At 45.4% G+C, this 24,588-nt stretch overlaps 1 protein-coding gene across 2 annotated transcripts; it reads right to left on the bottom strand.

Annotated features, from left to right (window-relative positions):
* Positions 1–4,912: 4,912 nt before the first annotated feature.
* Positions 4,913–24,342, bottom strand: LOC140741064 (proline-rich protein 29-like). Of its 2 annotated transcripts, none has more exons than XM_073070752.1 (6): positions 24,224–24,342; positions 16,237–16,327; positions 11,314–11,432; positions 8,934–9,136; positions 7,573–7,643; positions 4,913–5,075 (listed from the first exon to the last, which is right to left on the bottom strand). In XM_073070752.1, exons 1-6 carry the CDS (start codon positions 24,302–24,304, stop codon positions 5,044–5,046), a joined length of 597 nt encoding a protein of 198 aa, XP_072926853.1. In that variant the 5' UTR covers positions 24,305–24,342; the 3' UTR covers positions 4,913–5,043. The 2 variants fall into 2 exon arrangements, 1 of the variants encoding a protein (XP_072926853.1); XR_012102000.1 differs by having other exon boundaries at positions 5,057–5,075; positions 8,930–9,136.
* Between the last annotated feature and the right edge of the window lie 246 nt (positions 24,343–24,588).

The raw sequence follows: 24,588 nt of genomic DNA, 5'->3' as shown, positions 1-24,588 counted from the left end.
GACACTCAGTGTTACATCTCGGTGGAATGAGTCTCTGGCTGAATGTACTCCTGTGTCTAACCAGTACATTATGGAGTGGATGGGAGACATTGTCCAAGATGGCATGCAACTTGGACAGCATCCTCTTTTCAGACACCACCGTCAGAGAGTCCAGTTCCACCCCCACAACTTCACTGGCCTTACGAATGAGTTTATTGATTCTGTTGGTGTCTGCTACCTGAGGAGACTGAGCTCCTTTAACATCTGCCGGACGATGCTGACGATGTTCTACGAGCCTGTGGTGGCCAGTGCTATCATGTTTGCTGTTGTGTGCTGGGGCAGCAGGCTGAGGGTAGCAGACACCAACAGAATCAACAAACTCATTCGTAAGGCCAGTGATGTTGTGGGGGTGGAACTGGACTCTCTGACGGTGGTGTCTGAAAAGAGGATGCTGTCCAAGTTGCATGCCGTCTTGGACAATGTCTCCTATCCACTCCATAATGTACTGGTTAGGCACAGGAGTACATTCAGCCAGAGACTCATTCCACCGAGATGCAACACTGAGCGTCATAGGAAGTCATTCCTACCTGTGGCCATCAAACTTTACAACTCCTCCCTCGGAGTGTCAGTCCGAATATATCAGTATTCTGAGAGCAAATGGGCAATCAGTGAAAGAGTAGGGCCTATTAAAGAGCAAATCTCTGCATGGAGACAATGGATGTGTGGGAGGAATTAAATGTGGACTTTTCATCTGCATTCAGTGGGCAGAAAGGCATTGTTTCTCTTTGCCCTTTTTGACCCTAATGGGTCAATTCATTCCCTGATTACCTTATTAATGAATACAGTATATTATAGTTGTCTTAATATTTTCATAACATGCATTGGAATTTTCCTTAACCTTGTTAGCAAGCAATATTTCATGCCTGCCCTCCCACAGCCTGTTCCTTCATACTGCTAATAATTTTTCTTTTCCATTCATCCCTCCCCATTGATCTCCTTCCTGGTACTTACCTTGCAAGCGGAACAAGTGCTACGCCTCCTCCCTTACTACCATTCAGCGCCCCAAACAGTCCTTCCAGGTGAGGTGACACTTCACCTGTGAGTCTGTTGGGGTCATCTACTGTATCTGGTGCTCCAGTGGCCTCCTGTGCATCGGTGAGACCCGACAAAGATTGGGAGACCACTTCACCGGGCAGCTGCACTCCATCCACCAGAAAAAGCGGGATCTCCCAGTGGCCACCAATTTCAATTCTACTTCCTATTACCATTCCGACATGTCAATTGATGGCTTCCTCTACTGCCGCGATGAGGCCACACTCAGGTTGGAGGAGCAACACCTTATACTCCATCTGGGTAGCCTCCAACATGATGGCATGATCATCGATTTCTCAAACTTCTGGTAATTTCTTTCCCCCACCAAACCTGTTCACCAATCCCCCATTCCCATTTCTCTGTCTCACCTATTCTCCTTACCTGCCCATCACCTCCCCCGGTGCTCCTCCTCCTTTTCTTTCTTCCATGACCTTCTGTCCTCTCCTATCAGATTCCCCCTTCTCCAGCCCTTTATCTCTTTGAACCAGTCAACTTCCCAGTTCTTTACCTCATCCCTTCCCCTCTCCGTTTCACCTGTCACCTAGTACTTCCTCCCCTCCTTCCATCTGCTTGCTCTAACTTCTCTTCTTTTTTCCCATCTTGATGAAGGGTCTTGGCCCAAAACATCGACTGTTCACTCTTTTCTATAGATGAGCCTGGCCTGCTGAGCTCCTCCAGCATTTTGTATGTGTTCCTTTGGTTTAACCACCCCACACTCCTAGTTTCAGTTCTCTAAACCTGCCAGTAGTTAATTTTTGTCTTTATTCAACCGATTTCACCTCATCAACCTGACATCAGTGAGTGAGAGGATTAATGATCATAATGAAAGGCAGGAATTAAACAGTAACAGCCTACATGGCAGATTCTGTCTAACCAACTTGACTGAAATCTTTGAAGAGGTACTAAATTGTATTGATGAGGGCAGGGCAATAGAAGTGATTTGGCAAGGTCCTACAGGGAAGATTGATTCAAAAGGTTAGGGGGTCAGAAAATCCAGGGCACTTTGGCAATCTGGATCCAAAATGGCTTGGCAATAGGAGACAGAAGATGATGTTTGCGGGTTGCTTTTACTACCTGACGCCTATGACTATGTCCTACAAGGATTAGTGTCAGGACCCACGTTGTTTGTAATATATATGAATAACTTGGATGTGGATGTGGGAGGCAAGTTTGCAAGGACATGAAAATTGGCAGAGTTGTTGAAAGTGTGGAAGGTAGTTTTACAGTGCTGAGAGTAATGGACTAATTAATAACTGATGGAATTTCATCCAGAAATTTGCAAGTTGATGTATTTTGGGAGTACTAATGATGCTAGAACATAGACCGTTAAGGAACAGAAGGATCCCAGTACAAGTCCATAGATCCTTGAAGGTGGCAGACAGATAGATAACATCTTTAAGGTGGTATACGGGATACTAGACTTTGTTAGTTGGAACACTGAATAAAGAAGTAGGGAAGTTATGCTCCAACTTTATAAAACCTTAGTTGGACCCCAGCTGGAGCATTGTATGCATTTCTCACCAAGCTATAGGAAGGTTACGATAGCTCCAGAAAGGGTGCAGGGGGAGATTCTCCAGGATGTTGCCAGGCAGGGAGCAGTTCAATTGTGAGAAGAGACTAGAGAAGCTAGATCTTTTCTCCTTCGTGTAGGGGAGGTTAGGAGAGGAAATAAGTGAGGTACATAAAATTATGAGAGTTAAAATGTATGGTAGACTGAAAATAACTGATCGGAGGTAGATTAAGCTGGAGGACACTAGTTTAGGGAGGGGATGAAGAGATTCAGAGGAGTTATGAGGGGTATCAACTTCACCCAGAGAGTGGTAAGTACCTGGAATGCACTGGTCGAGAGGGTGATTGAAGTTGGGTTACTGACAACATTTAAGAGGTGTCGAAACAAACACTTGAATTGCTTAGGCACCAAATGCTGGGGAATAGGGTGACAGAAGAGTGACTATTAGTTAGCATAGATGGGTTGGACCGAATGGCTGTTTTCCATGCTGTATCAAACACGCCTCATACAATAACCCTTTCGTTCCCGGAATCATTCTTGTGAATCTCCTCTGAACCCTCTCCAATGTAAGCACATCCTTTCTTAGATAAGGGGCCCAAAACTGCTCACAGTCCTCCCTGAGAGACCTCGCCAGTGCCTTAAAAGCCTCAGTATTACATCCTTGCTTTTATATTCTAGTCCTCTCGAAATGAATGCTAACATCGCATTTGCCTTCCTCACCACAGACTCAACCTGAAAATTAACCTTTAGGGAAACCTGCACAAGGACTCCCAAATTCCTTTTCACCTCAGGTTTTTTAATTTTCTGCCCCGGTTGGAAAATAATCTCTGCTTTTGTTCCTTCTACCAGATTGCATGACCGTACACTTCCTGACGCTATACTCCATCTGCCACTTAGTTGCCCATTATCCTAAGCTGTGCACCCCCTCTTCAGCCTCCCTGCTTCCTCCACTTATTTATCCAGTCTCAGTACCGACACCTATGAAATGCCACTAGTCACTGGAAGCCAATCTAGAAAAGTCCCTTTATTCTCCCTCTTTGTGTCCTGCCAGTATGCTTGTATGGAAGTGTGCGTGTCTGAGAGAGACAGAGACAAAGAGAGAGAAAGAGATTGCGGATGTTCGTAAGAGTGTGTGTGCGTGTGCATGTGCTACTTACACATCTTGAGTATCCTTGCTCTTAGAGTGGTAGAGTGCACAGCTCCTTGTAGTCAGAGCTCAGCAGCCCTACCAGTGGCACAATCCAAAACACCAGGGCCAATGGCCTAAGGTGGAGGCTTCAAAGTGGTGGCAGCAGCCAGCACTGACAGAGCAAAATGGCTTGGCTCAGGCACAGTCCACCAGAGCCCTGCCTGTCCCACTGGGTGCTTGAGCGAAGAAGTTAAACCTGAGGTCACCCTCTAGTGTTTGGACCGATCTGGTTTAGTGGCAAACATTGTTTCTTCACACAGGGTTGGCAAGATGGATGGAGTGGAGGAATATTGTGACTGCGACTGGGTGAGTGGCCCTCCACTTCAACCCCTCAACCCGAGAAACGTGTGGCTATCAGTGACGAATAACATATATGGAAGTGAGGTGTCTGCCATCGTTCTGTGCAGTCAGGCTGCAGCGTGTAATCTGTGTCACTTGTGCTGTTTCCTGGTATCTTCTTCCCCTGGCTCTCAGATCTTCACTTCTCTCAGCTGCCTGCGCGCATCAACAATTTGTGGCGGGGAGGAGAGCGAGTTCTCATGACACCAACCACTTCTGTCACAACTTCTCTCTGCCTAGGGCATACACAAGCCACCCTGTCTCAGCTCGCTCTGACCTGGTCACACTGTGACCCCTGACCCCTCCCATGCACCCTGACCTTTCCCATCCCCAACTACTCTGACCCCTTGCCACCTCACACAGTCTGACTTCACTCCTCCCCACCCCCCTCTATATACTCTGACTTCTTTCCTTCCCCTGCACTCCAAATGCACCACTCCCCTGCACTACATATTCTGCTCTCTCTACACACTCAGCCCTTCTCCTCCCCCACCTTCTTATCCATCCTGATCCCCATTCCCATTCCACTCTCCAGCTGCACTCTGCACCAACTCCCTTACTGTTCCTCTGCTTATTCCAGCCCTTCCTCTCTCCCAGGCACTCCATCAGTGGAGGACATCGGTCTCAAAGCTGTTCCAAGCCCAGGTGCAGCCGGAACCCTTCACCACTGCTATCAGCTCTGTATTTCATTTTGGTCTGCGAATGTTCTCTGATTTATTCTCTGAGCTGCAGTGAAAGTGCATCAAATGGTAGAATATCAAGAAGGTAGCTGGGACCACGAAACAAAAGGTCTTAAGCCAAAGTGCCTATCTTTGACCAAGTGCCTATTTATTGGGACATTAACAGTGAGTCGTCTCCCAGGTCTTTGAGTTTCTTCAGGTGTTGAGCTGGATGTGTGGTCAGTGAACGATCCTCATGGAGCTGAAGAGGCCTGTCATACCTGGCCATCAGCCATGTCGTAATACTCTGCAGAGCAAAGAACAGGGGTATCAGTTAATGTCAGTCGAAGCGATGACCATGGAGCCCACAAACTGGCTGGAAAGCGCATTCAGAGAGTATGTACAGGGTGATGTAAGTGCGGCCTTTTACTTTTACATTGGGAAAATTTGGATGAACCTAATTGGAGCTACACTCCACTACTTGTCTCATCTTTCCTGCAGATTCACAATAACCACATTCATATCACGCCTTTAACTTGAACCATCTTCCACTCGAGCTTTTGCAAACAAAAAAATTGACAGAGCGTAACACGTTTCATTGGTTGAAATGGCCAAGACCTTGGTTTAAAGATAAACCTGCAAAAAGGTCTTATAAGAGAAGTGGGGTGTGTAGGTCCCCTTCACACACAGGGTGGTGGAAATCAGGAAGCTGTGCATTTGGGGGAAAATCACTGCGATATGGAAGTGTGCCGAGAAGTGTACCTATAGGTTCTTCTATACTATTATTCAACAGGGCTGAGCTTCTAATCAAACGTCCGTAATCATTGCAGGCAACGTCCAATTAGTGGCAATGGTTGATGTACAAAAATGTATCAAAAGTCATATCAGAAGCATGATTAGTTTGTTTAAAGTACATAGAGACCCAGTGTACCATTCTGCTATATTTGTAAAACAGTAACAAAACCACAGCAGCTACCACCAACATACAAGACCATAAGATATAGGAGCAGAATGAGGTCATTTGGCTTATCAAGTTGGCTCTACCATTCCATTATGGCTGATCTAATTTTTCCTCTCAGCCCCAATCTCCAGCCTTCTCCCTGTATCCCTCCATGCCCTGACCAATCAAGAATCTATCAACCTCTGCCTTATATATACATAAAGACTTGGCCTCCACAGCTGCCTGTGGCAAAGAATTCCACAGATTCACCACTCTCTGGCTAAAGAAATTCCTCCTTATTTGCATTCTAAATTGACATCCTTCTATTCCGAGGCTGTGTCCTCTGGTACTAGACTCCAGCACCATAGGAAACGTCCTCTCCACATCCACTGTATTGAGGCCTTTCAATGCTCGATAGGTTTCCATGTAATCCCCTTTCATTCTTCTGAATTCCAGTGAGTATAGGCCCAGAGCCATCAAACACTCTTCATATGAAGAGTCTTTCAATATAATACATTATCCTTTCAATTATGAACATACAATGGGAAATTATCTGGTAACTACATTTACAGGTAACAACTCTAAATTTAAATAAACAAGATCCAGTTACTTTGCAGAGCTCAGCTCCAGCTCCACAATCTAAACTGACACTCTGCATAATGCCCTCCTGATTCTCATCAAGCCATTGAATGAATTCTGCAGCAGAAAACCAAAAAGAGCTCATTCCATCATCATATTTTTATCTAATTCTTTTTTGAAGATCACAATGGAACCTATCCTCACTACATGTGCAGACAGTGTGTTCCAGATCCACACACTATGTAAAATATATATTCTTTTACCTAATAAAGTGGCCACTGAGTCTTCTACTGCTGGAGCCCAACTGCTTCAAGGTTTGACGTGTTGTACATTCAGAGATGTTCTTCTGCACACCACTGTTGTAACGTGTGGTTATTTGAGTTACTGTCACCTTCCTGTCAGCTTGAACCAGCCTGGCCATTCTCCTCTGACCTTTCATTAACCAGGTGTCTGTATGTTTTTTTTTGTTTTTCGCACCGTTCTCTGTAAACTCTCAAGACTGTTGTGCGTGAAAATCCCAGGAGATCAGCAGTTTTGGAGATACTCAAACTTTCTTCTCTGGAGAGAGTCATCCACTTTACGATGCCTTTCTCTCCAGGTATATAATTTCTTCCTTCAGACAGTGCAAAAGAGGCTACCAGCGTTTGGTTCTCTGTTATGTCCTCCGTACAGGCCATAGCTGGTGGTGTTGGTGTGCCTGCACCTGTGATCTTGCTGGGACTTTGCAGCCCAAGTGAAGTATTCTTGGGCAGGGCAGTGTGAATTACAGGGATTTGAGGGCCACTCCATTGTGAGGGGTTCTAGAGTCAGAGACTCAGTGAGATATAGTATGGAAATAGGCCCTTTGGCCCACAGAGTTAGCAATGCCCATTAACCAGCCATTTACACTATTCCTACACTAATCCATTTAATTTTCCCTGCCTTCCCATCAATTCCCCTTTTCGCGGGTCCTACAACTCGCCACACACTGAGTGTAACTTACAGCAACCAATCTGCACAACTTTGAGATGTGGGAGGAAACCGGAGCACCCAAAGGAAATCCACATGGTCGTGTTAACTCCACAGAGGCATCACCAGAGCTCCGGATTGAAGCCAGGTCACTGGATCTGAGAGACTATGTTTCCACCTCTGCACCACTGTAATACCCACAGGTCCTTGTTAAGGGGAACTCCGGCTAAAGTAAAGACCACCTTAGTGCTGACTTTCCCCACAGGTCCAGGAGGAGTACGGAGGAAAGGGCAGTCTATGGGACATTATGTCAGAGTGTGAGGCAATTCCTGCTTACCTGAGGCTGGAAGGACATCTGCTCCCACTGTCCCTGTGGCACTTGGTGGAGGTGGTGGGGGGACGGCTTGACTAGAAGACAACAATCCAACAAGTGTGGTTAAACATGAAACACTTTCAGCAAATTCACCATCTGATCTGACTGGGGTTGCTAGACCTGTTGCTCAGTGGATCAGCTTTATTCTGTTCACACACCAGATGACTTCACTTTTAAACCCATAGTCTCCTTTCAATGAAACTTGTGGAGTCACCACGGTATAGAAAGAGGGCGTTCCACCCATCTCTCTGAAGAGAAATCTCATTAGTCCTAACCTTAACCCTGACTCTAAACTAGTCTATTACTTACTTACCTAACCCCCATCACCCTTACTGGGCATAGGCTGTCAACAGTAGCTCACTAGAGTCCTCTGTTCTGGGCCAGTCTTTCAAGTTATCCCAGGTGTAGCCCATCTTTTTAGTGTATCCTTCCTCTCCCAGGGATGAGGTCTTTAATGCTTCTGTTGTTGCTAATGTAGCACTGTTTTTTTTTAATGGAATGGCATTGGCAGTCCCATACCCAACCCTAATCTTTTTGCAACCAGGCTTGGGACCATTCATGGCAGAGTTAAACTGATTTATTACTCCAGCCCTAAGTTTCTCACCCTCAAGTCCTGATCCAAATTCTTCTGCTAGAATTGATAGTTTCTAATGGCACCAACCTTTTGGACATCAAACACTGTATTCTGAACACTCACTGCCTTTGAGAGGTTCCTCTTTATTTTCCTCCAAGTTTTGCTAAAATATTTACATCCGTATCCCCTTGTCTTTGTGCAGTCTGGCTTTCTTTGACTCCTTGACTTAAACCTTGTCAGAATCTTGTGCACACTTACTAATATTCCCTTTGCTCAAAGATCTTGGTGCCTGTAGGTGTGGGCTGCCTCGTTAGTGGAGGAGTGGCAAATGGAACTGAATATTGGCGATCATGGTGAACATACCCACTTCTGGCTTTGTGACAGAGGAACCTTAGTGGAACCTCTCCTCCCCAGATTGGGAGGCTCGAGGTTTCTACAAAGATAGATCTAGGATTTGGGATGAGAGGTTACAGTGCGAATCAGTTAACAAATCCATGATTAAGGGCCTCACTAAAGAGTTCCAATGCCCTGAAAAGCACCATACATTAACTTGCATCTGGTCAAAGGCCCTTAGAAGATTATCAGCATTCCACAGATAATAGAACCTCTAACAAGCCTCTACGGGGAGAAAGGCTGTAGAGAGAAATAAGAATTACTGGGTCTAGGATACTGACGTCATCACTAGCAGGAATAAGAGATTACAGTATGCCCAGTGATGACATCAGTGAGTGAGAAGTCTGTGAATACCTACAACTCTCTCCGGGGAGTCAAAGGCCTGTCCCTGCTGATGTGCCGTACTGTTGGCTGCCAGTTCTCCTGCTGTAGACTGGTCGTGTGATACATCTGAGGCGACAGTGTTGGCCAAGAGGGATAAGAAGGGTACTGCCAGAGCTCATAGTGATGGTGATAAACTGTGTCCGGCTCACTCTCTTCCATTCTGATTAATACAGGATTCTAGATGCAACACATAAAAGACAGTACACATGAGTAGTTTTCTTAGATCTGATATCTTTCTGTTAAGCATACAGTATGTACACCCCTAATCTTGCCTCTCGCCTCCGTCCCAGTCTCCTGTGAGTTCACTGACTACAGCCTGGCATTCAACACTATCACCCTCTCAGAACTTATCAATAAGATCCAAGACCTCGGCCTCGATATCCTCGATTTTCTCACTTGCAGACCCCAGTCAGTTTGGATTGGCAACGACATCCCCCACACAATCACCACCAGCACAGGGATGTGTGCTTAGCCCCCCGCTCTACTCGCTTTACACCTATGACTGTGTGACTAAGACAAGCTCCAATGCCATATTTAAGTTTGCAGACGACACCATCATTGTTGGCTGAATCAAAGATGGTGATGAATTGTTTGTGTGTAGCTTTTCAATGATGCTATTGTATTTCTCTGTTCTAGCATGAATGCCTGCAAGAAAATGAGTCTCAGGGTAGTATATGATGACATATACTTGTTATACTTTGTTAATAAATTTACTTTGAACTTTGAGAGAAGATTCAATCAGACTCTTTTGAATGGTCTCCTCTACTTGCCAAATGCAGATAGAGCGAGCACTTTGCTGAACACTACCCTCAACCTGCACATTTCCTCTGCAACTGAAAACTAGCTTATTTTCTTTCCTCCATTGTCCCAATGAAGGGTCTCAGATTTGAAAAATTGACCTTTTTTCTACAATCTGCTGGAGGAACTCAGTGGGTTGAGCAGCAGCTGAGAGAAGGAAGAAATTGTTAATGCTTCAGGTCAAAATCCTGCATTCAACCAGCCAAGTTCCTTCAAAAGATTGAGTATTGCTCCAGCTTCCAGCATCTGCAGTCTCTTGTACCTTGGCAACGTGAGCATTTGGCAGTGTACAGCTGTGAATGGAAGTGGTTTAGGTTGTAAGCCTGATCTTTCAAATGAAAGCATCAGAGTAGAGAGAGTGAAAGCTCCATTAATGAATACTTCCAAGGGAGCACACAGACTGACACCAGGGCAACACTACGAGGACACCCTGGCTGACTTTTGGTTAATGCCACATTTGATTAACTGCCACCTGCCAAGCCCAATACAGTGGGATAACTGAGCAGCGACTGACATCTGCTTTACGTGATGCGTTTTGAGAGATGCATATTGATCAGGCCATGACATGAGATCTCTGGCGACCTCTGAAAATGTAAACAAGTCTTCAACATTAGCAACTCGCTCTGATGGTGACACTTACAAGATCACAAGACAAAGGAGCAGAAGTAGGCCATTTTGCCCATCGAGTTTGCTCCGCCACTCCACCACGAGCTAAACTATTCTCCCATCTAGTTCCAACTTCCGGCTTTTTCCCCATATCCCTTGATACCCTGACTAATTAGATACCTATCAATCTCCTCCTTAAGCACCCTCAATGATTGGGCCTCCAACAGCTGTATGTGGCAACGAATTCCATAAATCCACGACCCTCTGGCTAAAAAAATTTCTCCTCATCTCTACAAGATCACAACAGCATAGTATGGGGGTGATTGACAAGTTCATGGCCTAAGGTAGAAGGAGTCAATTTTAGAAAACCTAGCACACTTATTTTTCAACATAGTCCCCTCCTACATTTACACACTTAGTCCAGCAGTCGTGGAGCATACGGATCCCTTCTTTGTAGAAGTTGGCATCGTGAACCTCCAGAAATAAGTTCATGGCCTAATGTAGAAGGAGATGAGTTATACAGCTCTCGTTACATGCACATGCAGTTCAACTCTTTGAGTGATTATGCAGAAAGTTTGAAGTTAACTCATCTCCTTCTACCTTAGGCCACAAACTTATCAATCAGCCCTGCTATGGACCACTTCTACAAAGAAGGGATCCGTATGCTCCAGGACTGCTGGACTACATGTGTGAATGTAGGAGGGGACTATGTTGAAAAATAAATGTGCCAGGTTTTCTAAAATTGACTCCCTCTACCTTAGGCCACAAATTTATCAATCACCCCTTGTACTTCACAGATGCCCGATGTCTCAGGGATGGATTTCCAAACCATGATCTTCAGACCCTGACTGCAGTGCCAACGCTAAGCCATGGCTCACAGGTAGGTTACAGGCATGTTGGTGGTGGGGGTGGGGGGGGGGGGGGGGGTTTGAAAGTGAGTGACCTCTGACCTGCTTGGCAGACTGGGGCTGCGTATTGTACCCGAAGCTGGAGAGTGCGGCCATGGTGATGTTGTTCATGATCACCTGGTGCATCTGCGCGTTCTGTATCATCATCAACTCCACCAACTCTGAGGAAGGAAATGCAGTGACCATCAGGCTTACAGGCACGCCCACCAAGTGAACCACACATCAGGGATAGGAGCTGAAAGAACAGACTGAGTCTTACCTCAAGAATGACTTCTCATGAATATCTTGTATTTAGTCTTTAAAAACTCCCTTAACCTCCTTGTCATATCCATTTCATTATTATCCCAAATTATTCCGTGTACCAGATCCTGCTCATTTTAGTAATTTGTGCACATGTATATGTCAAAGTTATTTGACCACCTTATTGGTTAGTGCCCTATCACACACATCCAAACTGGGAGATCATTGGTTAAATGCAGAGTAAGACTCCCACCGTACTGTCATGGATACATGCAGCACATAATCAGGCCCTTCAGCCCAACTCATTCATGTCAACCAAACTGCCTTCCTGAACTAATCCCATTTGCCTGTCCTCGACCCATATCACTCTAAAATTTTCATTTTCCAATTCATGAACCTGTCAAACATAAAGGGACCACCTCTGGCTGCTCATTCCACATACCCACCACCCTCAGTGTGAAAAATGCACCCCTTAGATCCCCTTTAACTCTTTTCCCATCTCATATAGTTTTAGACTTCCCTACCCTGGGAAAAAGACTATGACCATCCATCTTATCAGCCTCCTTCAGTCTGGGGAAAACATTCTCAGCCTTTCCAGTCTCTTCTTATAATTCAAGCCCTCCATCTTCAGCAAGATTTCTGTTTATTCACATCCCTTCTACTGTATGGTGCTAGAATATTCCAGGTGCTGTTAAACCAACAGCAAATACAGAAGGACATCCCAACTCGTGCACTTAATGCTCCATCCAATGAAGGTAAGTATACCACATGCTTTCTTCACCACTTTGTCTACATGTTCACTTTGCCTGGCCTCATTATCCAATAGAAGGCTATGGGTCAACTGTTGGTAAATGGGACTAGCTTGGATGGAGCATCTTGGTTGTCCTGGACCGTTTAGACTGAAGGACCTGTTTCCATTCTTTGTGACTCTACCCATGACTCTAAAGTCAAGTGTTACTTATTACCTGAGAAAACTATTCTGGAGACACTTAACAAATTCTATCCCATCTTTCAGCACTGTGTTAGCCCCAGACAGTTTTAGGGAAGTGTATATCAGCGACAATTACAGCCCTAGTACTCCTGCATATTTGCTGCTCTAGTTCCTGCTGACTACTTATGGGCCTACAGGACAATCCCATCAAAGTGATCACCCCTTCTAAGTTCAACCCATATGTCTTCAGTGGATGTGGCTCCACTGCTGTAATGATCTCTCTGACTAAAAATGCAACCTTCTCTGCATTCTTCCCTTTTCCTTTGTTACTCCTATATCCTGGACCATTGAGCTGCCAGACCTGCCCATCCCTCAGTCACGTTTCTGTTATAGCTATAATAACTCAGCCCCATGTAGCAATCCACGCACTGAGCCCCTCTGCTTTATCTGTCACAGTTCTCACATTAAAATGAATGCAGTTTAGTCTGCCACACCTTCCACACTCACTGCTGCCTGTCCTAGCTCCTCGACTTACTTAATTTGATTTCTATATTTGCCTCAACTATCTCATCTGCCACACAACTACTTTTGAGTTTTCCCTCTTGTTAAGCAAGTTTAAACCCTCCTGAGTAGCTTTAGGCCAGGACACTGGTCCCCCTCCAGTTCAGGTGCAACCTGTCCCACTTGTACATGTCACTGATGCTCCCAGTGGTCCAAGAGCCTGAATCTCTGCCTCCTGCATCAACTCCTCAGTCACACATCCATTCCTGCCCTCACTAGCTTGTGGCACCATGACTAATCCATACAGTAGATGACAGCCCTTGATGTCTTGCTATGTTCACTCAGCAGGACCACATCCCTTTTTCTACCTTTGTCATCGCTGCCAATGTGTGCAATCACCACTGGCTTCTCCTCCTCCCCCTTGAGAACATTCTGCAGCCACCTGACCCTGACAACAGGGAGGCAACATACCATCACGGTCTCAGTCATGACCACAGAACTATCGGGTCTCCTGTCACTCTCCATGTCTCCTCTCTGCCCTCAAAGACAGTTGTGTTGCCATGGTGCTGGCTACTGCTCTCCGCTGAAACCCTCCCTGTCCAAACGTATCCAAAACAAGGTACTTATAACTGAGGGGAATGGTCACAGAACCAGATTGATTTATTATCATGGGAAATCTGTTGTTTTACAGCTGCAGTACTACCTGTCTACTCACTAGTTCTGTTACTGGTCATCCAGCTGCCAGCAGCCTGCACCTTCTGTGTAACCGCCTCACTAAAGCTCCGGTCTCTGATACCCTCAGTATCACGGATGACCCTGAGTGAGTCCAGCTGCAGCTCCAGCTGTTGGATGCAGTCAATCAGCCAGGAGCTGCAGCTGGACTCACGTCTCACAGGCGCAGTCACCAGGGAGACAGGAAGTTTCTCTCATCCCCCCAGTCTGCAGGAGGGGCTTATGATCCAGCCTGATCTCTAAGCCACCAAATAAAATGGAGAAAAGTGAAGGATTTTACCATACCTACCTAACCGCTGTGCAGCCTCCTCACCGATGCCTCTCGAGGCCTGAGACATCATGGATTAGGTCGAGATTAAAGCTCACTCTACACAGTTAGGGGAGAGACTTTCCATTGGTTGGGGTCAACCATGGAATATTGCATCGTGGTTGTCTACGTGATACGGAAGCCAGGGCAGTACGATGTAGAGAGTAAGATCTGCCCCTGCAGCAGGCTCATCCTCTCCACACAAGTGATGAATCCAAATGAAACGACAGAGACCGATGCAATTTGGCACCAGCATGGAACTTAACGTCAGACTGCTTGAGGGACTCCAGCTCAGATTTTTCCTTGGAGTTCACTCCCAAAGCTTTCCGCACGAGTGAATATAGCCACAAGGCAGCAGAGGTTTGAGATCAGAGTTTTCCTTCTCCTAGATGAGCTGCCAACTATGGCTGATGAGCCCCATCTACCTGAAGTGACTGGTTTTAAGGCGCCAGTAACCCGTCTTTGCCCTTTCTTCTGTCAGTAGAAACGGTTTTGTCGGACTTAGTGTCTAAACCACACATGAAGGCGAGGTGCTGGACTTGGTTGTCAGAGGCGATTTGAGATGCATGTCATTGGAGCATTTAATTGTGTTGTATGTACCACAGCTCTGAGGGGCCGAAGGGTGCGGGGGGTAGCCCCCTCCTTTGTGAGAATCGCAAGATCACTATTGAGTCAATTCAGGAGACACAGGAAATGAGAGAAAGACATGCAGAATCCACAAAAGGGTTAGAATGTGTCCTGGCCTCCGAAAGGCGGACCCATTGATACCAGCTATTGTCTCTTGGAGACGGACTTGTGTATTGCATCCTGGACGATGCAATCAAAGCCCCAGGCAATGAACCAAGGAGGAGGTTGGGGGAGGGATTGCATCATCCCCAACCTGATTGACACCTGAGACCCTGTGAGTCAGGATAAAAAGAGGGTCTGTGGGAACAGCCCCTCAGACGCACCAGAAGAAACGCTAGCGATCCCGTAATAGCGAAAGCCAGTGGAAGGCCACGTGCGTCTGCTTCCATTTGCCCGGAATCGGTGACCTTTGCCACGGAAAAACGGTTTTTAGCTAACAACGGGGAACTCAACTCTCAACGACTCTCGAAGGATTGACATCATAAACAGAATGGGCAATTTTTAACCCGTCTCTCTCTCTCTCCAACAATTGCCACACAGGGTCCCCAACGGCGGCAGCCTGTATGAACTGAATGAACTATATATTTCCATCGGACAATTCATTATCCCCTAGACAACGATACAGCTTATTTCTTATTGATTATTATTATACCCGCGCTTTTAGATTTAGTATTGACAACGTATATTATCTGTGTGTTTGCATTGATATTATTTTTGTGTATTTCTATCAATAAATACTGTTAAAAATAGTACCATCAGACTTCAATGGACCTCTCTATCTTTGCTGGTAAGTGACCCAGTTACGGGGTACGTAACAATAGGTAGTGGGACCTTATTCCCCACTATCTCCCCCAGCTATAACAACCTTAAGGAATTCAGGTTAGAGACAGCATGGGTAAACTGTTTCCCCTATACTCTCCTGTCACATATTCCTGGGCAAAGGCAGTAAGGTTGGACAGAGTTAAGTTCTCTCTACACTGTCCCGTCACATTTTCCCAGGGCAGGGGCTACACAGGAATGATACCAGGTAAAGATCCTCTTATCTCAGGCAGAGGAACACTGGAGTGGAAGTATTGTGTAGGAACATCAGAGAGACAACAGAGTGAGTGATGAAGAGGGGACTTTGAAAATGCGCCAGGCAGCATCTGCAGAGAGAGGAGAAGAGTTCACATTTCCACTTGATGATCTTCCACAAGAACCAGTTCTGACTCAGGGTTTTGGAATGTTGAATCTCCATGCACACTGTCTGACCCGCTGAGTGTTTCCAGCCCTCCATTTTTAATCCCAAGGGCAACGTGATGGGCGATAAATGAACCCATGACAGCTCAGTCCTGCTGATCCAAGCCCATTTGTGTCAGGGAAGTTTATGGGCTGGGTCTTAAGAGCCACATCAGCAAACAAAAGGAAAAAAACATTGTATCCAGCTGTGATTGTGAGCCAGAAGCAACTTCTCCCAATGCATCCAACAAGCAGCGTCAGAGATTAATGTGCAACCTGGCAGCCGACCAACGTTGTCGTTCCCACTAAGATTCATCACTCAGCAATTCCTCATGATCCCTAGAGTTAGACTCAGACCTGCAGCTTCATGGAGCCAACTCCCACCTACTGATGCTGGAGACCATCTTACCTTCCTTCATGTGTCCATTCCTGTCTAGTGGGATCTGAGGCTGCTGGGGTGCAGGGAACTGCTGGATTATAGTCGCTGGATGTTGGGGAACCTGCAGGAAAGCAGAGAGACTGGAATTACACGAAGGAGGTAGTCACAAAAGGCCGAGGCCGAGGAAGACAAGCCCTCTACATCCAGGTTGGGCCGGAGCAGGATGTGGACATAAGTCTCCAGAGCAGACCCTATCTATTCCTGCTGCAGAAGACAACACACACATAACAGCTTCCTCCACCAAAAACTGCAAAAATGGCCCAGATCTGGTAAGAAAATTCACTGACCTGCTCACCTCTGGAATCATCTATTAAAACGGGACCTTGGGAGATCTTTCTACCCTGGAGCAAATTTGCTGTGCATTCACCTGTACAACACATGTCCCAAAGTACACTGAGGACAGGCTATACTCATCACCTTAAACTCCTCTCCTCAAAAGCCTCACTTCAAAGTCGCCTCTTCAAACTCCTCTCCTCACACAAATCCATCTCAAATTCCACTCCCTCATCTCGCCTCACCCCAAATTCAATTGGACTGGCAATTCATCACCTTATTACCTCCCCCAGTATTTCTTCACCCTCCGATAGCGAATTGATTGCTGTTTGGTAAATGATTTTATTTCCTATAGAGTCACTTGTTGAACGAGTTTAAATCAAGCTGAACGTTGTGTTTTTCACAGACCATGGAGGATTCGAGCTTTTGCTATGAATTATTTGACAATTCTGCTGCAACTTTCATTCCTCCACTTGAGGGGGTTAATGAGTCAGTGTTAGGAGAAGGATGTGGTGAATGTCATTTGATTCATATAATCTCCAACGGCAGTAATTATTAATGTGGGTAGTATTGCTTATTACATTTCTCTGAGTGACTAATACAAACAATGAAATGGAGTAGAAATGATGGAAGCCATTTAAATTATTTAGAATTCATTATTTTCCTTGTTTTTGCACCGTCTTTTTTCACAGTATAGTATAAATGTTTGTATAATTTATATTCTGCGTGTTGGCTGTATCTACTTGCCTGTGATATTGTTCTTCATTGTACTTGTACCTCACTGTGAATGTGCAAAAGATTTGCCCACCCCACCATTTATTGTCCATCCATTGTGAGTTCCAGGATTTAGACTCAACATGGGCACCACGGTAGCTATGTGGTTAACATGATGCCATTGTAGCTCGAGGTGTCGGAGTTTGCAGTTCAATTCCATTTCCGTCTGTATGTCCTCCACGTGGAATGCATGGAATTTCTCTGGGTGCTCCAGTTTTCTCCCACAGTCCAAAGATATTCCAGTTATCATGTCATTGTAAATTGTCCCATGATTAGGCTAGGGAGTTTGGATTTAAAACAGGAGGTCACTGGGCGGTGCAGATTGAAAGGCAGGAAGGGCCTGTCCCGAATGTGTTAATGACTGGTAATAAGTTTCCAAGGCAGAGCTGGGAGGGAACCTACAGCTGTTGGTGCTCCTGTCCTTCTCAGTGGGAGAGGTGCCGGGTTTGAGAGCTACTGTCTGAGTGAGTAACAACAGCAGGGAATGATTGCCTGCATTGGTTGATAAGGCAACAATCAAGTAGGCCGCCTTGTCAAGAATGCTAAGACCATAAGACATAGGAGTGGAATTAGGCCATTCAGCCCATCAAGTCTGCTCTGCCATTTAATTGTGGCTGATTTATTTTTCCCTCTCACTCCCACTTTCCTGCCTTCTTCCCATAACATTCAACGCCTTTACTAATGAAGAACCTGTCATGCTTTGCTTTAAATATACCCACTGACTTGGTCTCTACGGCTGTCTGTGGCAATGAATTCCATAGATTTACATCCCTTTGGCGAAAGAATTTCCTCTTAATGGTTGTGCTAAAGAGATGTCCTTTTGTTTTGAGTCTGTGGTCTCTGGTCCTAGATTTTCCCACTACTGGAAACATCCACTCTGTGTCCAGTCTATCCAGGTCAAACAAGAGACCTTCCAGAGATCTGTTGGAGCTGCACTCATCTGGAGGCAGCATCCATCATTAAGGACCCCCATCACCCAGGACAAGTCATCTTCTCATTGCTACCGTCAAGAAGGAGGTACAGGAGCTACTCAACATTTTCGGAATAACTCCTTCCCCACCACTGTTATGATACGCACTCAACCGCGCCGGCATCTGGGGTTTAGGTGCTCCTACTCCAGAATATGGATAGCCGGCACAGCCCCTTTAAAGATTCAGGTCCACCCCACTACTTGGCGTCCATGTTTTGGTGCCAGGATTTTAATATTTAAAGAGCACCTGAACAGAGTTTTGGTGCTCAGTCATCAGCTCTACTTTGGATTCCTGTCTTGCATCTGGTTTTGAACCCTGTTTTCATTCAGTCTCAATTCATAACTCAATTCTAGACTCAGATACTCCAGCATTTAGGTCCTAAAGCATCCTCGCCTAGGTCTGTCATCACAGTACAATTGAACCTAACATGGATCCAGCGGGGTATCAGAGCCCTTCACCAGCTACTACAAGAAATTTTCAAGACAGCGCTTGGAGATACATGACCACTTGCCAACTATCGCAGGGAAGAAGCCAGAGTCACTCGCATGAGGCTGTCAGTCAGTCTGCAGAGCTCAGAGAGATTTGGTGGTGCCCCGAGCTTCCTCACTCAATGTTCAAACTCCAGCTGACCCGGTTCCTATGGAGTGCGGAAAGGCGGCCTTCACGATCTCTCTCCTGACTGAGAGAGCCCTGCCTGGGGCACTGCGCATTGGGAGCGAATGTCAGAGATCGACCCAGATTTGGAGGAATTCATGGCTGCCACGAGGAGGGTATTCCATCATCCTGTTAGAGCATGCTGACTCTCGGACCGTCTGTTGAAGGTGTGTCAGGGCGATCCATCTGCAGCCAACTATGCTATTGAGTTTGGACTTTGGCCCAAGGGAGCAGCTGGAACAAGAAGGCCTTGGCCACTCTGTATCTCACGGACAGCAAGGTGAACTAAAGGATGCCCTTGCCTCGGGAGAGCAGGTAGAGGACTTAGAGGCTCTGATTGACTACTTCAATAATCGCTTAGCGGAGCAAAAGTGGGACAACCTCAAGAGGTCAAAGAGGGCTAGCCCAAGCCCAGCTCCAATCCATCGCAGTTCTACTCCCCAATCTCGAACAATGATCGGGCCATCTCCTGCTCAGGATCCTGTCAAGCTCATGCAAACCCATTGCACAAGACTCTCCACCAATGAGAGGTTCTGGCATTTGAGTCAAGGTTGCTGCTATTACTGCAGGGAAGCAGGTCACCTGCAGACAGAATGTCCAAAGCTGCAGCCGCCAGAGAACTATTAAGACCATCCAGTGTCGGGAGGTCTGTGATGGGAGCAGCCACTACTCCCAACCTCACGGATTTTGGTGTCACGCTGAAGATGGAGATCTCCTGGGGTATGAACAGATGAGAGGTGAATGCTTTTGTGGACTTTGGGGCAGCTGGAAATTTCCTGTACGTGGGGACGGACTGATTGTGAATGGCTGCAAATATGCAGATGGAATGTAATGTGAAAAAAATATAGCATTATCTACTTTGACAGAAAACAAAAAAAGGGGTATTTTTAAGCATAAGAGATTGAAGGGTGTTGGTGTTCAAAGGGACCTGGGAGTTTTGGACATAAATCACCGAAATTTGTCACAATACAGGCAACCCCTACTTTACGGCCAATTGGGTAACTGAGATCTGCCCTTACAGAATTTACAAATCACTATCCAAAAGTTTGAGGGATGCAATTCTTACAGAATTTATGTGGGGGGAGAAAAGTAAATAAGTAGACACATAGTTTTTTCAGCTTGTGTTTCTTCACATGTGCACAGATGACGTGGCTTTATATAATGGAAAACACAATATCCACCATTTTCTAGGAGCACAGCCCTCCTGTAATGTAAGGTTGCCTGTATGCAGTTACAGTAAACAATTTGAAAAGACAATTGCACAATTGACTGTCGGCTCAGCGTATCGATGCAGGAGTTGAGCCAGCCCACGCCTGCAAGTTTGGGAATAGAGGACTGCTCGTGGTCAAGTTGGCTCTGGAGGAACGGCGTTGCTGGTTCAAGGGGGCCAAAGACCCTTCTATCGTATGGACAGACCACAAGAACCTGGCTTATATTCAGGAGGCCAAGAGACTGAATTCAAGGCAGGCCAGGTGGTCTTTTTTCTTTAACCTTTTCAGTTACATCTTGACCTATCGACAAGGGTCAAGAAAGCAGAAACCAGATGCCTTGTCTCATCAATTCAATGAACCCGAACGAGAGGAGCAGCCTGCCACCATTTTGCCCCAAGCCAAGGTGGTAGCGCCAATTCATTGGGAAATCGACACACTTGTTCACAAGGTCCAGGCACAAGGGGAGATTCCTCAGAATGGTCCTCCGGGTCAGCTGTTTGTCCCAAGCTGCATCAGGTCCCAGGTACTCTAGAGGGGACATGCATCAAGAATGATCACTCACCCAGGGATCGCCAGGACTCAAGTTCATTGAGAAAAGATGTTGGTGGCCTGGATTAGCAAGGGAGGTCTGTCAATATGTGCTGGCATGCAAGGTGCATCCGAAACAAAGAGACGCACACCCAACCTCAAGGGCTCCTCCACCCTCTGCCTGTTCCAGACAGACATGGGGCGCACATCCCCATGGACTTCATCACAGGACCTCCGCCTTCCAAGAGGAAGACCGTCATCTTGGTCATTGTGGATCGTTTTTTCAGAGGCCTGCAAATTCTTCACCTTGGACAGACTACGTTCTGTGGTGGAGATGGCCGAAATTGCCCTGCGCCATTTCTTCAGGATCCATGGTTTTCCGGTGGACATTGTGTCGGATCGTGGTCCGCAATTTGTGTCAACCATCATAGTCTCTCTGAGCAGCCAGGGCTGTCATGAGTTGGCTGTAGGGGTGCAGGGGAGGGGTCGAGTTACAACATGCACCCAACTGTGCCAGCTTCCGGGGTTTAGATGCTCTGACTCTGCAGAATATAGCTAGCTGGTGTGACCCCTTTAAAGATTCAGGTCTGCCACACTAATTGGCAGCCATGTTTTAGCACCGGAATTTTAATATTTAAAGAGCACCTGAATGGAGGGTCAGTGGTCAATCATCAGCTCCACTTTGGATTCTCATTTAGCTTCTAGTTTTGAACCCTCTCTTCATGTAGGTTCGATTCTAGCCTCGGATACTCCAGCACTTGGGTCCAAACCATCCTCCCCTAGGTCACTTATCACAATTTCTTTTCCTTTTTCTGAATGAGCACTAGTGTTGTTATATATTTTTGTGTAAATTATGTTAATTTAATTTGATGTTAACTTGTACTGTGCTGCTGCAACAAAAATGCTAATTTCCATGGCATTCATACCCTGTAAAATGACAATAAATTTGAATTTGAAGGTTGACAGCGCTAGGAATGACATTTATGAGTTTTTGATCATTTAAGAAATAGAAGCAGAAGAATGCCATTCAGCCCCTCTGTTCATGCTGTTATTCACTGGGATCACAGATGATCTCTTCCACAGCCCACTTTTCTGCGCTAAAGCCCCTCAATTATTTTAATATCCAAAAATCCATCAATCTCTGTCTTGAATTCAAGTGTACAGGCCTAGCCTATATAATCTCTACTCATGTGGCAAACAGTAATACATAAAAAAAGATAGTAAGAAAGAGAATTTTTGCCATCCCAAGAATTAAATTTATAACCCTTTGCTGTATTTGCACTAGTACAACCACATCCTTTCTCTGGTAAGGAGCAACGTTCCCTCTCGGTTTTTTATGGCTGCACAAACCAACCATTGCTCTAAGCAGAAATTTTCACACAGCCTGAAAACTGTACTGCATCTTAATATTAACATTACATTTTTTAAAAATTCTAGCTGTGTGATAATAACGGCTAGCACATGGGAGTATTTCAGTTACTGCGCAGCTTCGAGGGAACAGTGGTAAGAAGTCTCATTCTGTACAGTCTTTCACTGGTTCTCAAAATAAACACTCCTGTTACGACCTCTGCTCTTTATTCAAATCCTCTTGCAATAAAAGCCAATGTGAAATTGTCTTTTCAAATTGTTTACTGTAACTGCATACAGGCAACCTTACATTACAGGAGGGCTGTGCTCCTAGAAAATGGTGGATATTGTGTTTTCCATTATATAAAGCCACATCATCTGTGCACGTGTGAAGAAACACAAGCTGAAAAAACTATGTGTCTACTTATTTACTTTTCTCCCCCCACATAAATTCTGTAAGAATTGCATCCCTCAAACTTTTGGATAGTGATTTGTGAATTCTGTAAGGGCAGATCTCAGTTACCCAATTGGCCGTGAAGTTGGGGTTGCCTGTATTGTGACAAATTTCGGTGATTTATGTCCAAAACTCCCAGGTCCCTTTGAACACCAACACCCTTCAATCTCTGATGCTTAAAAATACCCCTTTTTTTGTTTTCTGTCAAAGTAGATAATGCTATATTTTTTTCACATTACATTCCATCTGCATGTTTGCAGCCATTCACAATCAGTCCATATCCTCAGAATCTCTCTGCATCTTCCTCAGAACTGGCAATGGCACCCGACTTTGTATCACCAGCAAGTCTGGATCCTTTTTACTCACCCTCTCTTCTAATCATTGAAATAGAATGTAATCAGCTAAGACCTCGGAGAATCTGTACCCTACTCCTAACCTCACATCTCCAAAACTAATTGGTAATTCCGGCCATTAACTAATTTTCAACCCACACCTGTATACTACACAAAATAACTGACATTCTGATTTCATTTAAAAACCTTTTGTGGAATCTTATCAAAGCCTTCAGAACATAATAATATCCCATTTCCACTGGTTCTGCTTGATCTATTTAGCAAGCACAAACCTAAAACATCAGGCAGAATTGTTAAATATAATTTCCTTTCATAAATCTATAATGACTCTGACAATCCTATTATTTTTCTACTTATCCTGATACCACTTCCTGCAGAATTCAGCAATTTTTATCCCTATGACTGATTGAAACTTATTAGTATTGTGGAACTCAGTTAAATGTCTCTCCTCTGAAAGTGTTGGCCCTGAGGTGGTTGGAACATTGAGCTAAGCTGAACCAATGACTCCCAGGCAATCTAACTTTGATAAAATTCCAAACAAGAGAAAATCTACAGATGTTGGAAATCTGAGCTACCCGGACAAAATGCTGGAGGAACCCAGCAGGCCAGGCAGTGTCTATGGAAAAAAGTACAGTCGATGTTTCAGGCCGAAATATTGACTGAACTCTTTTCCATTGACGCTGCCTGGCCTACTGAGATCCCCCAGCATTTTGTGTGTTGATAAGATTCCATACAGATAGATAGACCCACCTACTACTCTGCCTTCATTGAGTTTCTTGGTTACGTCTTCGAAAAACTTAAAGAACAAAATGGAGCTGCAAGAGAAGACTCTCCAGGAGCTTTCCCATCATCTGACTATCCAGTACAATCCTACCCTGCTCTTAGTTTCCTCCTCTCTCTTTGTCAACTGCTCACTGTCACACCTCTCTCTTTTTGTCCCAGCTCATGTTCTGTCTCACTTTCACTCTGCCCCTGTCTATCGTCTGCTCTGTCTGTTCTGCACTTGCAGTCTCTCTCTCTCTCTCTCTCTCTCTCTCTCTTGCTTCTCCCCCACCCCATCTCCCTTTCTCTCCTTCCTTCCCACACTCCCATACTCCATCAGAACTGCACTGCTGGGTCAGTCCAGATTTTGAGCATGTTCCAGAAGTGGAAATTGAACTCACAGCCTTGTGAACCAGCTGTGATCATGCTGTCTCTGAGCTTTAGGTGATACTATTTACTCCTGCAAGATATTACCAACTCACACTTAGTGAATTCTGAAATTTGTGTAAAGTTTCCAAGTGCTCTAAAGTGAAATTATTCACATTTAAGTGACACTCTCTCTTGAGTATTATTCTATATAGCTAGGATACATATATTCTGGTTACAGCTCAGACCCACTTTCTCCCTTACCTGTTGTTGAATTATCTGCACTGTCTGAGGCTTCTGCTCCCACTCTGGAGAGAAATAGACATCATTCTCTGAAAAATACATTCCCTTCGCACACAGACTCCACACTCTGAACTGGGAAATTCTACTGTGTATATTCAAGTAAACAGCATGAATCACCATGGAACCCAGGTCTAAACACTGACATGCCTGAGATGATTTAACCAGAGCTTTTGTTTACTTCAATGAAGCGAGGCCCAGATCTGTCGTGCAATTGCCAAGATTAGAGAAAGAATAACCCAGCTGGATACGTAATGAAGTGATGGAGGTGAAATGATTTGTTCCCATTAATGCGGATATGCTGACCTCAGGTAATGCTGACTTCCTTC

This window comes from Hemitrygon akajei, chromosome 18, assembly GCF_048418815.1.
Source record: "Hemitrygon akajei chromosome 18, sHemAka1.3, whole genome shotgun sequence".
Classification (NCBI taxonomy): Eukaryota; Metazoa; Chordata; class Chondrichthyes; order Myliobatiformes; family Dasyatidae; genus Hemitrygon; species Hemitrygon akajei.
The sequence above is the reverse complement of the archived record's forward strand: the minus strand, read 5'-3'. Positions and strand labels throughout refer to the sequence as shown.

Excerpts from the sequence above, each read along its gene's own strand:
- LOC140741064 (XM_073070752.1), bottom strand. The coding sequence starts at position 24,304 with ATGTATTTTTCAGAGAATGATGTCTATTTCTCTCCAGAGTGGGAGCAG. Across the intron at positions 11,433-16,236 it reads GAATGGACACATGAAGGAAG|AGTTGGTGGAGTTGATGATG; the intron begins GTAAGATGGTCT and ends TTCCTTCCTCAG. Across the intron at positions 5,076-7,572 it reads AGATGTCCTTCCAGCCTCAG|AGTATTACGACATGGCTGAT; the intron begins GTAAGCAGGAAT and ends TTTGCTCTGCAG.